The sequence below is a fragment of the Notechis scutatus genome, chromosome 10 (assembly GCF_049901735.1).
Source record: "Notechis scutatus isolate UNSWTSFEM ecotype Mainland chromosome 10, rNotScu1.2, whole genome shotgun sequence".
Taxonomy (NCBI): domain Eukaryota; kingdom Metazoa; phylum Chordata; class Lepidosauria; order Squamata; family Elapidae; genus Notechis; species Notechis scutatus.
Window position 1 is genome coordinate 22575951 of NC_142018.1, and position 15334 is coordinate 22591284.

The 15334-nt window shown below is 53.1% G+C and overlaps 2 protein-coding genes across 4 annotated transcripts in view; both read right to left on the reverse strand.

Moving 5' to 3' along the window:
* Positions 1 to 37: 37 nt before the first annotated feature.
* DLG3 (discs large MAGUK scaffold protein 3) lies at positions 38 to 10956 on the reverse strand. Of its 3 annotated transcripts, none has more exons than XM_087972293.1 (11): positions 10848 to 10956; positions 8931 to 9107; positions 8511 to 8586; positions 6178 to 6223; positions 5336 to 5377; positions 4673 to 4723; positions 4428 to 4529; positions 4026 to 4198; positions 3526 to 3635; positions 2758 to 2849; positions 38 to 2553 (listed from the first exon to the last, which is right to left on the reverse strand). In XM_087972293.1, the coding sequence occupies exons 1-11, from the start codon at positions 10916 to 10918 to the stop codon at positions 2447 to 2449; spliced, it is 1047 nt and encodes a 348-aa protein (XP_087828419.1). In that variant the 5' UTR covers positions 10919 to 10956; the 3' UTR covers positions 38 to 2446. The 3 variants fall into 3 exon arrangements, with proteins under 3 accessions (XP_087828419.1, XP_026540132.2, XP_087828420.1); XM_026684347.2 differs by lacking the exon at positions 6178 to 6223 and adding an exon at positions 7809 to 7908; XM_087972294.1 differs by lacking the exons at positions 5336 to 5377; positions 6178 to 6223 and adding an exon at positions 7809 to 7908.
* LOC113423097 (disks large homolog 3) overlaps positions 38 to 15334 on the reverse strand; it is a 38103-nt gene continuing 22806 nt past the window's right edge. Inside the window, exons 14-24 of the mRNA XM_026684346.2 lie at positions 10848 to 10962; positions 8931 to 9107; positions 8511 to 8586; positions 7809 to 7908; positions 5336 to 5377; positions 4673 to 4723; positions 4428 to 4529; positions 4026 to 4198; positions 3526 to 3635; positions 2758 to 2849; positions 38 to 2553 (exon numbers count right to left, since the gene is read on the reverse strand). The gene's annotated coding sequence lies outside the window, so the exon portion shown is untranslated. The remainder of the gene's footprint in view (positions 2554 to 2757; positions 2850 to 3525; positions 3636 to 4025; positions 4199 to 4427; positions 4530 to 4672; positions 4724 to 5335; positions 5378 to 7808; positions 7909 to 8510; positions 8587 to 8930; positions 9108 to 10847; positions 10963 to 15334) is intronic.

Sequence of the window (15334 nt, forward strand, 5' to 3'; positions counted from 1 at the left end):
GGTAAGAACCCCTCCCAAGAAAAGAGCCACAGAGCAGTTCATTGCAATGTTCGTTTATTAAAAATATATGTCTCCTTGGAAGAAACACTGGTAAACCAACTAGTGTCATGATTGGATACTTTCAGCTATGCCACGGAGGAGGAGGCAGGCCCTTCCTCCATGAGCCTAGAAGACAGTGACCGGCTATTACAAAATAAAAGTCACGGGAGACGAGCCACCTCGAGAGCTGTTTCTATTGATGCATAGTCCGGTTCTTCAGAACATGTCTTGCAACACCAGCTGAGCAGAGGAAGTCGGTGGTGGCCTCTCCCAAATCCTCCCGCCAGGGATTCCTCCCGGTTCTTCACCAGCGGACCGCAGCAGCTCTGGTCCTCCCAAAGTTCCACTTGAGGTTCTTGCAACACAGCTGATGTGGGAATGGCTTCTCGCTTACCAGAATGATTCTCCGCAAGATGACAGTTTTCACCCATGTTGAACAATGAAGGCCGTGCACAAATCACACAATGAATGATACAGCTACCTACCAGCGATGGAGCAGACGGCACCAACCTGCTACAAGCCGAGGCCCCGTCCCACCCGGGGCACTGGGACTAAGGCAACTCGGATCTCTCCTCCTGTAGCAGCCGTGGCTCTTGCTCCGTGGAAACGAGATGGGCACAATCCTCTCTTTCAAACTTGAGATTGGGGCAAGATGGCAAAAGTGGGCAAACCTCCTCCTCTGGCCCACGGGCATGGGGGTTGGCACCCACCCAGCAAGGCTTGAAAACTCCACCCAGAACTTCCACAAATCCAACTTAATTCTCTTGTTCGGTAATAGAAAAGAAAACTCTTTTTGCACCTACAGTCTACACACTTGACATGACCACAAACCAAGGCTTCCCATTACAGCAGCTAGCCGCAGTCCACGGAAGACGAACAGTCTGTGCCACACAGAGAGCACGTTCTCAGTTGCCCCTGCCTTGGGCTATCCTGAAGAATTGCCAGCAGACGTTGGCAGCACGGAAGGCCGGGGTCCCTCTCTGCCAGGAGGATCATGTGGAGACACAAAGTAAGACGGAGGGTGCGGTTCTTCACGGAGCCTCTGAGGATTAGCCTGGTCAGGAAGGGCTTCAAGTGTTGCAACCAGAATTTGGCACAATTCTGCTAGAATAAGGACTTCCCAGGTTCTTGAGTCAATTTCCCACCGAAAACATGGTTGAAAGAGTGACCCTCCAAGGCACAAGCTTCTCTTCACATCCCCTGCTGCAACCCGCTTCCCACTGCACGGAACAACTCCACGTTCTTCTTCCCCAGGACAAGCCGGTGGTGGGGTGGGATGGAGTCTCTACCAGTGACCCGACTGCAACACAGAACAGCCTCTGTGCTCATCCCGCACGGTCTGTGGGTTGGGTCTGGAAACTATTTACAATGGAACAATCTTAAAAAATAAGTTAAAAAACTGGATTGTATACCCGTTCAGTTCATTATTAAAATCAAAAGCTTGGAATAATGAAAAGCCAACACACCAACACAAACATGATTTTGGTTTAACAGCAGCTTAAAAAAACCTCATGCAAACACATCAGGTGACATAAAACAATGTGCGGTTAATATGTAGCATTATCCTTTTGCTTTTGCGTGCTCAAATAAATTGTTGTAGCTTGTTGTAGCGGTTCCGGGCCCTCTGTTTGCTCCGTAATCCCAGTGCTGGCTTCTCTCTTTCCAAATGCAGAAGTCGGCTTTGGAAGAACCACAGAACGGCACCCCAAAACGCTCCGTACCATGAACTTCACCTCCACAGCGTTTCCTGTCCCCATGGCTGAGGCAAGGCGGCAATTCTTTCGCTAACAAAGAACATTCCAGCAGCCCCCTCGTGTTCTCTAGTCTCGTGTGTGCGTGTGTGTGTGTGTGTGTGTATGTATGTATATATATATATATATATATATATGACTATATTCAGAACATTCTCTAGTCATATATATGTATATATTTAGAGCATATATTATATATATAAAATTACATATCTAGATAAATAAAAGCATTCTGTTGCCTTTTCTTCTTGGTAAAGTAGACAGGCTGCCAGTCTCCCTTCCACTTAGAGGGGCAGGAACTGTCCACGTGTCGCATCAGTGGCTCTTGAGGCTAGTTGTCCACGGCCACCTCCTGCCTCTCGCTTTCTGATTTCAACAGTTGATGTATTTTCTTAATTAAAAGCACAGAAAAAACTCTCAAATAGGGTTTGTCTCCATTTCTAGGGGAGCAGCAGGACAGTCCATGCAGGAATGGTGGGGACAGTCACTTGATGAAGGAGACTGGTCCATCCCAAGGAAAAGGAAAACGGGACTAGAAAACGCAATTGTCAACCACCTAGAAAAGGGACAGGGTGCTCTCCTCCTTCCCCCTCCGGGGCAGAGGACGGGGGAAGGGTTGCTGATCTTCTAATGGGTTGATTGACAGGAGGGGGACATCACAGTTTCTCAGAGGACGGGATCCAGATATAATGCCCAGATTGATCCTCTATTATCTGTTTGATTTTACTGTAAATCTCTTCCAGGGAGTCTCCTTGTACAATGGCTGTGGAAGGAAAAGAGAAGTGCTTTACTAGACAGGAAGGGCCCTCTTTCCTTCCCCACCACCTCCTTAAAAGCTGCAAGCAACTAAACCGACCTTGCATTATCGCCCCATTTTTGTCTACATGAAAACCTGTTTTGCACACTCCTCCCAATTCCTGCTGCGAAGCAGGCAACTACGGAGCTCACAACCCACGAGAACTCCCACCTGTAAAGTACTCTCCAAACTCCTGCTCCAACTTCATGGCTTTGTCGAAGACCTTGTTGGCCTGCTCGTACGTCTGCCTCCGGTTCATCTCCCTGCAGGCCCAGCCGGGGGAAAAACAAACAAAGCCTCAGGACAAAAGCCTCTGTCCCGACCGGAGCTCTTCTGCTTCTGCCACTGTCCAAAATCTAACTTTTCCTCAGCTCTCTGAGGGGCTCCTGGGTCACGTTGGCACCTCAACTCCACCTGAAGAGACAGGTGGAGGGAAAGCGGGAGGGCTGCGGCCCTGGGAGCAAGTTCACAGCCCACGGATGGTGTGGAGGCCGCAGAGAAACCAAGACGGCCAATCCCTGGAACTGAGTGCAGGGAAAGGTATCCCAAAGTAGGTTTTAAATCCACCTGCAGCCAAGTAACCGTTCTGTCAATCCAAAAGCCGTGAGGGAGTGTTGGGTGCACTAAGTGGGCGAAAAGCCCATTCCTGACACAACCGTGGTCCATTTGGCAAGAGCTGCCCAACACCCACCTCCCCGTGTCCATCACTAAACCTTGCCTGGCGCGACCTGCCCCCATCACTGAAAACGCAGCCCCTCCGCCCGGCAGCCGCTGCTGCTGCACCTCCTGGCCTCCTGACGGGTTTGGCTCTACCCCGGATTCACAGCCCCCAAAGGTGGCATCTGGGTAAGCGAATCAATGTTTTGGCTTACAAGCCACCCAGAGACTGTGAGATGGGTGGGGCCTACAACCCAATTGCTACACCTCCGTGATACTCACATGAGCGCTTCGATGGTCTTGGGCTTGATGAAAATCGCCACTGGATACAGCTGCGCTTGCTGCAACCTTTTGATCGCATTGCCCGACACGTCCAGGATACAGTGCTTCCCCTGGAGGAGGGCGGGGCATCCGTTACTGCACAGCCTTTGCACAGCCCTTTCAAGCCCTCGCTTTGCCCCCACCCCAAACTCATCAGGGGGACCACAACCCAAAGCAGCGGAGACGCCATCAGACTTTACTGGCTGGCAAGTTAATTTCTGGTTACGCTGGAGCTTAAATGAGGTCGTGATTTAAGGCCCTAAGCGTAGATGCATCAACTCCTGCCTGAAACAGGAGCTTCAAAATAAGCTGACCTGAAACCCGGCACAGCCAAGCCAGGACCAGAATCTGCTGCTGGTTTGACGGGGGATGCAATGCAGGCCATTTCGTGAACTGAATGATGCCACTTGGCCCAGCGGTATTTTGACCAAGGTTGGCAAAGTCCATGCTGCCGGACTCACCCGCTCAGCCACCGCCCGCACAGACTGGACACTGGTCCCGTAGAGATTGTCGTTGAACTGCCCAGCTTCGATAAATTTGCTGTCCTGAATGTCCTTCTCCATCTGCTCCCGTGAGGCCACAAAGTGGTAATCTTGTCCGTCAACTTCATTTTCACGCCGTGGCCTGGTAGTGTCTGAAAGAAAATACATTGGCTTTTTCTGTGGTTCAGAAAGTGGGGCCAAAGCGGTGCCCTCATGACCTTGACCTTAACCTCTGCTGCAAAAAAAAAAAGACTATCTGATTGATGTGAACACTCAACTCTCTTCTCACACAACCATCCGGAGCCCAGGGCCTAAAGCATCACTTCGGAAGACGTTCGGTGTCCCTTAAATCTCCCTCCCCCCCCAAAATACATCACTTACGAGGCACACAGGATCCAAACTTGTGTGGGAATTCTGAGATGAGGTCATCGTTGACTCGGTCCTTCATGGGCCCCAAAACAATCACTGGCCTGGCGTAGTGAACTAGAAAGACAGTCCAAAAGGGAAGGAGAAGTTTTGGAGACGAGTCTCTGCTCCGCTGTGAAGTTCAAAGCTAAATGCAGAAATCTCAAGGCTGAGCTGCCCTCCAGGAAGAAGACGGTGGATCCGCCTTTTTTCCAACTTACTTTCCTGTCTTGTCACAGGTTCGTAGGAGAGAATCGTGTCCTCTTGTCCTTCTGAAAGAATTGGAAAGAATCAGCTGGCCTCGCAGCAACAACTCCACACCTCACGGCCAAACTGGCAACGCTATTCATTTCTAAGGCATTCCACCTCCCTGACGTCTTCACTTTGCCTTAGCAATCAGGGAGAAAGAAGCAAAGGTTCCCCCCACTGGAGGCCTATTTCCCACTCAGCAAAATCTTTGGGGAACCGACTCCCAGGGAAGCCCCGCTTATAGCAGCCCAGCCAGCCTGGCCTAAAGATGAGGGACACCAAGAGTTCTAGTCCAGCACTTTTCTTCCCCAGTCGGTAGATCGGATCAAAGGACAGGCAGACATTCTGCCCCAAAGGAAACAGGACCAAAGCCCCTTGCCTACCCTTTGGCCTTGCACGAGTCACCTGGATGAGTAAATGTCTAAGGGAAAGGGGATCCTGTCCAGGCCTTAGTCTCTGCTACCTGAAACCAACCTGTTTTACCTGGCCGATTGACTTACGCTATGCTCCAGTCCCAACCAAAAAGAGCTACCAGCCCTCAGAAGAGATGGAGACACGGGCGGCTCTGACCCCCTCCCCAGCCCTGGGATGAAGCCAGAAGGAAAGTCAGGCGGGAACAAACAGGGGACACTTACTGGAACTGCTCTCGCTGTCACTGGTGTTTGAGGTCACCCCCTCTGCAACCAAGAAAGAGGCCCAGGTTTAATACAGATTGACAGCAGGGGATGCCAGCAGGGGCTGAGGGCCACCGGCACTGGGGACGGGGGAGAGGGATCCGAGGGCAAGCGCTCCACCTCCCCGGCCCCTCTTGGAGGGGAGCCCAGCTGATCCGCTCCACTTGGGTGGTGGGTCGCTTGCCCAAATGAGGACGGCAGCAGGTGCCGCTACCACCTCTCCCCCTCCGCCACCTTCTGCGGCAGGCCCCCCAGAGCAGCAGCTCAGCCACACGCGGGGTTGAAGCACAGACATGCAGCCCCGTTCCTAGCCAGCTCCCCTCTGCCCCCCCTCCCCCCCCCAGAGCACAACCCTGCCTCTGAAGCGACAGAGAAGGGAAGAGAGGAGGGGGGGGATCGGTGGCAAGAAAGAAACCGCAGGGCTGCCCGACGGAGGTGTGCCCATTGCGACAGCAGGGGAGAAAAGGAGTCCACACACACACACTGTGTGACAACGTGGCAAAGTTCGACGACCTGATCAGGGGGCAGATTTCTTTCCTTGGCTGGGCCTCAAGACGATGCCGGCCTTTCTCCTGGCCAACTCTCTGCACCGCTGGGGAGCCCTTCCCAGGAAGAGGCTGCCAAGACCCATCAGCCCCTGCCGAAAGGGGCCTCTTTTCTTTGGAAGGAGACGGCCAGTCTAGTGACCACAAGGAGGCTGGGCTCACAGGGGCCCAATCTACGCCAAGTGTCCCATCAACCCCCTTCCGGTCTCAGGCATGCTAGCAACGGAAAGGGATGGTGTGCCGGGAAGTTCCACTTACTCAGGTTCTTTGCGCCATAATAATCGTCACTTAACCCAGGGAAGTCCTGATTCACAGCCAGCCAGAGGGGAGAGGAAGTGGGGTGGGGGGGAAGAGAGAAGAACGAGAGAAGGAAAGAGAAAGTGGGGAAGAGAGAGAGAGAGAGAGACAGGGCCAGGACGGCATTAGTGACAGGAGTGCAGAATGGCTGAAAGCTGCAACAGCAAGTGAAGTTAAAGCTCGTGACCAACGCTTCCAAAAATATCTGCTGTCCCAAAACCTCCTCATTTGAGCCTAATCTCTAGGACGTGAGGCAGCCCGAAGAAGCCCCGGCACCCAGGCAGACCTCCCCAAGTGCCTGGCGAGGAGCAGGGCCAACACTCTTGGCTTCTTGGTACCAGGCTGACCAGGTTTGGCAGCACCAAGCTGAGTCCCTTGTTCCGGGACCAGCCACCCCGGCCGGGGCTACTGGGGGGAGGTCACCCGTACAGAGCAGGGTAGACCTCAACAACCAAAGCCCAAGGATCACCCCTGCCCCCAAATGGTCGTCTGCTGCTCCTCTCAGCCAGTCCGTGGTCCCACAGCCACAGGAGCCGAGCCTTCATTTGTCCACACCGCTGGGAGGCGCTCAGCTCCCTGGAACGACTCGCCTGCAATTGCCCTAACCCAGAGCACAACGCAAAGGCAGGATGGTGCTCAGAACCGCCTGGCTCCCAAGAGTCTGGGCTGAGTTATTCTTGGCTCTGACTGTGGCCCCCTCTTCACAGAGCCTCAGCCCCTGCCCGGGTCTTGCAGCACCTGGTAGTCAGGTAATCGTGTAGGAGCTGCCCTTTCTCATATCCTAATCCTGGACGGCTTTTCTGGAGCATAGCTTTGCAACCCGGCATTGCTTAGCAGGGAGAAGCTCCGAATTCCACCCCAGCAACTCCGATGAAAGGGATCGGACGGCTGGGAGCCGAGGAAAAAGACGAGGCCCGGAAGACCAACTAGAGGGCACTGGGGCTTCAGGCGCAGGCGCCGCTGGCTCTGCAAATACGGCACGAGAGCCCAACGCTGCCCTCCAGGGAGAGCGAGCACACAAAACCGGCTGCTTTTGTAAGGGCGTCACCAGTCGTTTTGTAGAAATTGTGCAATGTGCAGCCGTCATAAGTAATACCCGTAAGTTATTGGGCAGGGAAAGGAGAGAGAGAGAGAGAGAGAGACCTGCTGCTGAGGCCTTAGATGAGCCCGGCTGCCATCCGGGAGCCCCCGGGGGCCAAGCTCTGCCCCAAAGACATTCGGCGGGGGCCGTTTGTGAGGCTACGGGAGACCGCTGAGCAATATGGCCCCTCAGGAAGAGTGAAGGGCTCCAGGCTTGGCCCATCGTTGCAAGCAAAGTCCAAGAGCCCCTTAGTGAGCCTGGCAAAGCCGAGCAAGGAAGCCGGGAGCAGCCCGCAGCCTCTGGACCCTCTGACCTCGGATGAAGAACCGTTTGGCCCGGCATCTGCTCCCAGCCACCGAGGGCCACGCCATGCTCAGGCTCCGCCAAGCCGCCCGGGTCTGGGGCCAGGCAGCCCCCCGAGGGAGGAAGCCGTGGGCCCCTTTCCCCTCGCAGGGCTGGGGCAGCTGCCGGGGCTCCCCGAGAGAATCCGAGCAGGGCAGCTGCTACTTACGTTCCTGTCCGCTGCTTTCCTGAGCCAAGTTCTCTTTGCTCTTGTAAAAGGGGAATTTTCGAGAGAGACGGAAACTCTTTTTACGTTTCGTTTTGATCAACTGTGAAGAAGATGAAGATGCAAGGGGGGGGTGCAGAAGGAAACAAAAAGAACAGAAACAAAAAGGACAAAAAACAATGGAGTTTAAAGCATGCAAGAAAAATTAAAATGAACAGACAACGGTGATCAATGTCAGGGAAGCTGCCCCTCAAATGAAATCATGGAAATTACATGTAAATGGGATGCAAGAGGAAAATTAAGGGTGGAGGAAATGATCTTGAGGGATGGCGGAAGATGACTAGCCATTTTCATTGCCACAACAAGAAGGAGGAGAGCTCCCGTCCAGCCTGTGGAGGAATTCCCCGTCCCAGCCTTCAGCAAACTCCTTGAGCCGACCTTGGAGAAACCGTCCCGGGCCTCGGCTGGAGGAAGGCTGAGGATGCCATAGCTGTGTCTGTGTGTGTCTGCGTGTGTCTGTGTGCGTGTGTGCCTTTTAGAGAGGCTCCTCCTGCAGACTGAGACCCTTTGTTCAACCGTCACCCGAGCAGCAACCGGCCACAGCGCACCTTGCAGGAACTCTGCTTGCCGCCCCAGTCGGATTTCATTCAGAACGCTTCCCTGCTTCACACACACACACACACACGCAGCATCAGCCTCACTTACCCGGTTGGATTCAATCATGCCTGTCCGAGCATGGAACTTCACTGTTTTCAAGCGCGCCCGTTCCTTTTTTTCCACCCTGACAGCATGAAGAAAAAGAAAGGGGTTGAAGGGTGACTTGGATCTCGCTCTGGTCCCTGTTCCTGCCTCACCGAGATCTTTCTTCAGGAACCTCACAGACATTATTGGCACGGCCAGTTCCTCAGGCCTTCAGTGCAGGGCAAAACAGAAGCTCCACAGTCCAAAGCCCCTCCCCCACTTCTGCCTCCTGGAAATGCCTCCTGCTTGAAAGCAAAACACAGGCCCAGGTCGCCCCACCCCAAACTCCGCTTCAGCTCTTCCTGACAACCCCCCTCTCAAGGGAAGCCACTGTCCAGCGAAAACCCTCCGCGGCCACGAGGGCTGCGGCAGCGGCAGGCTCACCTCTTCTTGCTGGGAATGACTCCGATCTGCTCGCTCTCGCCGTGAGGGGTCACCAGCCTTGCCTGCCACCACTCATCGTCCGAGGCATTGATGACGTGCAAAATGTCCCCGTAAGAGAAACTGAGTCCCTGGCTGGGCAAGCAGCTGTCCCGAGTTCGGTCATAGTCAAAGAGGGCCCTGTCCAGGAATGAGGCAGGTTAGCAGGAGGGACGGAGGGCCCCTGTCTGTCCACAAAGCTCTCCACACCGACGCCTGGACCTCAGACCTTCTGCTGGACGCAAGGCGGATGTTCTCCTGCCCTTCCTCAGGGTCCCCTTCCTTTGGCCTTAGCCTCCTGCTCTCCACCCAGGTCCCTCCTGGCGACTCTGCCTCCTGCCCACCGCAAGGCCCCAACCATATACTCCACCCCTGGCCTAGGCTTGCCTTGCAAAAAAAGCCCTCCCTGGAGGCTTTTAAGAAGAGACCAGACGGTCACTTCTCTGAAATGGTAGATAAGTGGGCAGGGGGGTGGACTAGAAGACCTCCAAGGTCCCTTCCAGCTTCTGTTCTATTCTATTCTATATTCTATATTCTATTCTATTCTGTTCTGTTCTATATTCTATTCTATATTCTATTCTATTCTATTTTCTATTCTATTTTCTATTCTATTCTATCCTATTCTATTCTTATCCTATTCACTAGGCGGCTTGCTTTTTGCCAGCTCCTCTTGTTGCCACCAGGGGGCGCGACAGGGTTCTGTGCCTCTGCCCCGTTGCAGGGTTCACTTCCTGCCAGGGAAACAAAGGCAGGAGGAGGTTTTGTTTGGGGCTGGATCAGCCTTTCCCATCTGGCCTAGCCAGCCTTGTAATTAGCACAACCGGCAGCTTGTCCATTTCATCAGTTTCAGCTAAATTGTGCCCGAAACTACTCCACCCAACAGGGCTGAGCCTCCTCTCCCAGTGCAGGGGAGGTTTTGCAGAGAGCTGCCTCGATCCCAGGAGCAGCCAAGAAAGTGCTGTGCAAGATGGGCTCAAGAACCCTGGTGGCTCTGCCACGGAGAAGAAGAGAAGCTGGGTTGGGGAGGCGTTTGCGAGGACCGCCGGTCCAGCTAAGCAGCCAGACCCAAAAAACTGCACCGGGTTGGCTTGTGTTGTAAGTAGCCAAGGCTGGGGTGGCCGAGGAGCTCCACCAGGAGCGACACAGCCAAGAGTCCAGATCCAGCGCTGGCGGATTCCTTGGCTGGCCCCCTCCTCCTGCAGGCCAGGAGAGAAGCAGCCGGCGAGCGCCAGAGAGCCGCTTCCGGGCGATCAGCAAGCCAAAGGCTGAGGCCCTGCAGAGGCTCTGCCTCCCTTCCTACGTTGAGAAGGCCCAAGAGGCTCAGCCCCTTCAACCTCCCCCAGCCCCGGGCCGTGCTTGCCCAACATGCTCGACCAGGGTTAACTGAACCCAGGTTCTCCCAATTCCATTTCAGGATTCAGAGCGCCAAAGCCGGTCACATGGCTGCGCTTGCTCAACACGTGGGGCTAAACTGTGCGTGGCAAGAGTTTGATCGAACAGGCCGTGTGGGCTCTGAGCACCACCAGTTACCCAGGAGTGCCCCACCGAAGGAGGCCACTGGTGTCCCATGTCCGATGCCTTGCTCTGGTGGGTGCAGGGAGGCCATGCCGCTTCAGGACAGCGCTCCCCATGGAAGCCACAGAGACAGGAAGCGGCCGAGCCACAGGCCGAGGTCAGAAGGGCGATGACTGAAAAGGGGCTAAACTTGTCTGTCCCAACTTAAAAAGCAAAGGGTGCTGCTAGCCAGGCTTTAGCGCTCCAGCACTCCCAGCCAGCGGCCCCACGAGGCCCCTTTTTCTGGGGGAAGGGAAGGCGAGATGACCCTGAGTGTGGCAGAGTAACAAGAGAGTCAACCTGGAGGGGCCCTTCGACGATGCTTACCGGACGTAGAGGGACCGCTTCTCACTGGTTCGAAGGGAGCCAGAGCCCGAACTCATGCTGCTGTTCATCATCTGCTCTCGGAGGTCATGGATCTTGGACTCAAAGCGGCTGTACTCTGCAAGCACAAAGGAGGGAAGGTTGGGAGCCGTCGCACAGTCCAGCCCGGGGTGTTTGTGGGATCTCTGCGTTTCACACCCGAGGAACGAGGAAGCAGCCAGCCAAAGCCCTCACCTCTGCAACTCCCCCTCCGTGCGCCATTTACCTGCCAGGTCCCGGGCCAGATACGCTGCATAACTGGATACAGGTGCTGGCCTTTGAGGAAGTCATGGCTCAATGGGCCACGACAAATAGGCTAACATGGCAACTAACAAGGACCGGCCAGCTGGTGTCCAGCATTCTGCGCTTCAGAGTATGGTCATGGCTGAGATCCCTCCCTCCCTCCCTCTCAGAAAGGCTGCCGGGGAAGGAAGGGTAGAGGAAGCGGCTGCTTATCAAATCTCTTGAACAGGCTGGGCTGACATCAAGAAGAGGCACCAACACAGGAGGAGCCCTTGGCCCATCAGGGGAAGGACGGAGAAGACAGGCGGGAGATTTTGTGTTCTTCTCCAATCCCAGAACCTGCACGAACCAACCAAAGTGCCTGACAGGAGGCAGGGGATACTCAAGTAGCCTTTCCCCAGACTGACAATAAAACCATCTAGCACCTATTACCACAACTCCGTCAATGGCTAAAGAGGCGGCCGTGTTTTAAGAGTGTTGGCACAATTAATAGCAAACAGCAGTTCAAAAATCCATTACCGGCATCCGGCTCTTGTGGGAGATAAGATTGCAGGAAAATTAACAGACCTGGGCTTTGATGCCAGAAGCATTTGAACAGGTTTGAAAATATTCCTGAAGGCATTAACAAGCATGCACCGATGGTTCTCTATCCACCTTCCAAGCACTGCAATTGTGAGCATTCAGATTATGCAAGCAAGGGGTTATATAAACGCAGTCTTGGGTTTACCATTTACTTCAAGGTTATTATGCCTTTTCCATAGCACATCTTCATGTATGATGTATACTGGCTTACGGTTAAACGTTATTACACAGGAGCTTGCATAAGGTAGAGGTGGGTCATTTTGAGAGTTTACAGTTTAATAAATTCAATGTGCCGAAGACCTTAGAAAATCAAGTCCCCAAGAACAAGGGACTTTCCACACGGCCACCGTTGAGAGTTTCTTACAACTCCCAGCAACAGTAATTCTGCTCCAAGAGCAGAGAAGCACCTTAGTCACCTCCCAGAATTCATATCATCATCATCATTCATGGAACCCAATTCAGCATTAAACTTTGACAGCAAAATGAAACACATCATCTCTGCTGGAAGTTTCAACCAGACATGCTGAACGTGCTTTCTCTAAACTCAACAGCTAAAGACACAAGCAGGGAAACTGTTTTCTCTTTTGCTAGGAACTTTGATCTAATCCTTCCTTTTTGGCCTCTACGTGCATTGCCTAGAAACTCTGAAGCCCTGAAACCTAAAAAACGTGGAAGTTAAAAGCAAAGCCCCAAGTGTGAAGGATTGTTGATTGTTCCAAATGTCAATTCAAGTTTATTACAGATAGCCTGATTTCAATTCCTTCAAGCCTAGATATTCATTTTACAAAGTATTTTATTAGTTTAGTTTACTTTATTGTCATTGCACGTCATACAACGAAATCAAACACCATCTTCAGGGCACATCATGACCATGAAAATAAACACAAACACACATCCTGCACACTCCACACATTGAACCGAAAACCCCCAACACCACACCAACACTGCACTATACAGTGGAATTCAAAAGAGCTCCTGCCCTGGGATAGAACCTGTTTTTCAGCCTATTTGTCCTTGTTTTTATTATTATCCTATACCGTCTGCCAGATGGTTATGGTTCCCCCAAAAAAGGGGTGCCCAGGATGAGATGGATCTTTGAGAATGTTTTGCACTTTCTTAAGGCAGCAGGAGCTATAAAAGCTCTTCCAACGAGGGGAGAGGGCAACCCAGGATCCTCTGGAGCGCTGTCCTATCGGCCAATGTGCAATTGGCAAACCACACACCGGTGTGCAGGAAGTTAAGATACTCTCTGTGGTGCAGCGGTAGAAGGTCACCAGCAGTTTTTTCATTCGGTTGTTGTTTCCTGAGAAGCCTCAGGTAGTATAATCTCTGCTGGGCCCTTTTGACCAAGGCTGCAATGTAGGCACCCCAGGTCAGGTCCTCTTTTAGGGTAACACCCAGAAACTTAAAACTGGCCGGCCACTTGCTCCACTCGATCTCCATGGATAAGCAAGGGCTGGATGTTTGATCTGTTCCTTCTATAGTCCACTATCAGTTCCTTGGTCTTATTGGGCCGTTGAAAGTAGTTTTTATCATTTGTTGCGGTTCTTTGTCCACGGGCTCCAGTCTGATTTTTCTTGATCACTTTCTTATACGCTCCCTTTCTGCCAGGAAACCCTTCCTTTCCCCCCACTCTCCTTGTGGCCCCATCAGTCCTGCAGGCGTAGAAAAATTACCCAGTGTTACGTTTTTGCTTTATTCTGGGAGCTGCTCAGTTGGCAAGGACTCAACCCACCACCGAGCATCGATAGAGATCCAGCCTGTGGATTTCCCGCCCTGGCGGCAGCTGGGACCAATACTGACCCCGTTTTCCTAAGTGTCAATACAGAATGCAGAAATAACGTGAGTGGCCTAACTCAGCTTCAGGGACAATGGATTTAAAAATCGTTTAACATGCGCCATGCTGCGGGCACATATGCGGCTTGACCAATGGTGCAGGAGTCTATGAACGCTCAGAGCATGGAAACGCCCTGACCCCACTTGTGCTCCTGAGCCGCCTTCTCCCCCAGAGTGCGCAGCCTTCGGAGCCTCCCGTTCACAGGAGAGGGCTTGTGGTCGTTGCCTTCAAGGCTGGGGCTGCGGAGGGGCAAAGCGGCAGGTCCCGTCTCCTCCTCAGGCCTCCTTGAAACAGCTAAGCCACAACCAGAGTGGCGAAGTATAAATGGATTAAAATAAGAGGCTCTCCCCCATCTGCAGATGATGAAAGGGGACAGAGGGGCCCCTGGGTAGCATCCTGTCCCCACCTGAAGTCCCGAAGCCACGTGCTCTCTGGCTCTGCCTCACTCCTGGAGCTCCCGTCAGATCCACCGACACCCAGCATTTACATGGCAAAACTGTCTCCTTTTTGCCGGGGGCGGGGGAGGGGACGGGGGGACGGACGACTTATGTGTGTCTGATCTCACATTCAATCAGCACACGACTCTGGCCGGCAGAAGCCCCTGGACCAAGAGGCCAAGAGCAGGCCCAGCTCCAGAACTCCCCTTGCAAACGCCGGTCAAGGCTGGGCAGATTTCAGGACAAAGGCTCCAAACAGGCTGGAAGCAGCTCTTCCCAGAGCTCGGCTGGGAGCCTCGCGGGCTGTTTCCTTCCACTCTCGGCTCAAAGGGACGCACAGAAAGGCTCTGTCTGCCCTGCTGCTTGGGGAGATGGCAAGGAGGGCTCCGCTTCCAGCGCCCAGGGCAGAGGGCAGCGTGCTCTGATCAGCCTCTCCTGACAGCAACACGGAGGAGGAGGAGCAGTCGGGAGGGGGAGAAAGCACCAGCGAGGTGGACAAGGAAACCAGGCCAGCCTCAAACGCCAGCCAGGAAATGCTCTGGGAGCAGAAGGCGCGGGGGGGGCAGATCACGTGGGGAAACAGCCCGTATCTCCCTTGGATTAAGTACAGGAAGTTGTCCAACAGGTCAGACCACGGAAAATCATCTTGAACTAATAATACATGTTTCCCCCAGTCTCTGGGATCTTGCTAAGATAGGATCCCAACAGCAGCTGCCACCTCTTTTCCTACTCCAACTTCCTTGGGCAGAGCAGGCAAAAGGATCTCTCTCTCTCTCTCACACACACACACACACACACACACACCAATTCAGCTCTGGAGAGACAGAGAACCTGGCTTGTTGAGAGCAAGTAACAGCTGGTTGTCCTGCACTGATATCTGGGCCCTTAGCATTTTCAGGCAGCTTTCCTGGGATCCAGTGATTCAACACTCTGTGTGTGTGTGTGTGTGTTCCTTAAATATTCTTAGAGATCGTGTTGGTACTTCTGCTTCTCTCTAGCGATGCTTCTCACCTTGATTACATTTTAAATGTATAGTCAGGGAAACAGTTCCACTGGTAGACGTCTGAATGTTTTCCAAATAAATAAATCCTAGCTACTGAACAGTTTCAAGGCAAGGTCTATATGAGAAAAGCAGAGGGCTAACACTGCAGCTTATTTCGGGCCAGGGGTGACTCTACTCTGCATCCAGAGGTTCCACAAAATTAAACATGTTTCCCATTTCTGAAATTCAAAGATGTCTTTACTTATATCGCCCCAGGATCCTTTGTGGATTTTCAGGGCCTCAACTTTATCCCTCGGGACTTTAGACTCATGAGACGATTATTTACATGTCATCTCCTACAACTGTACAA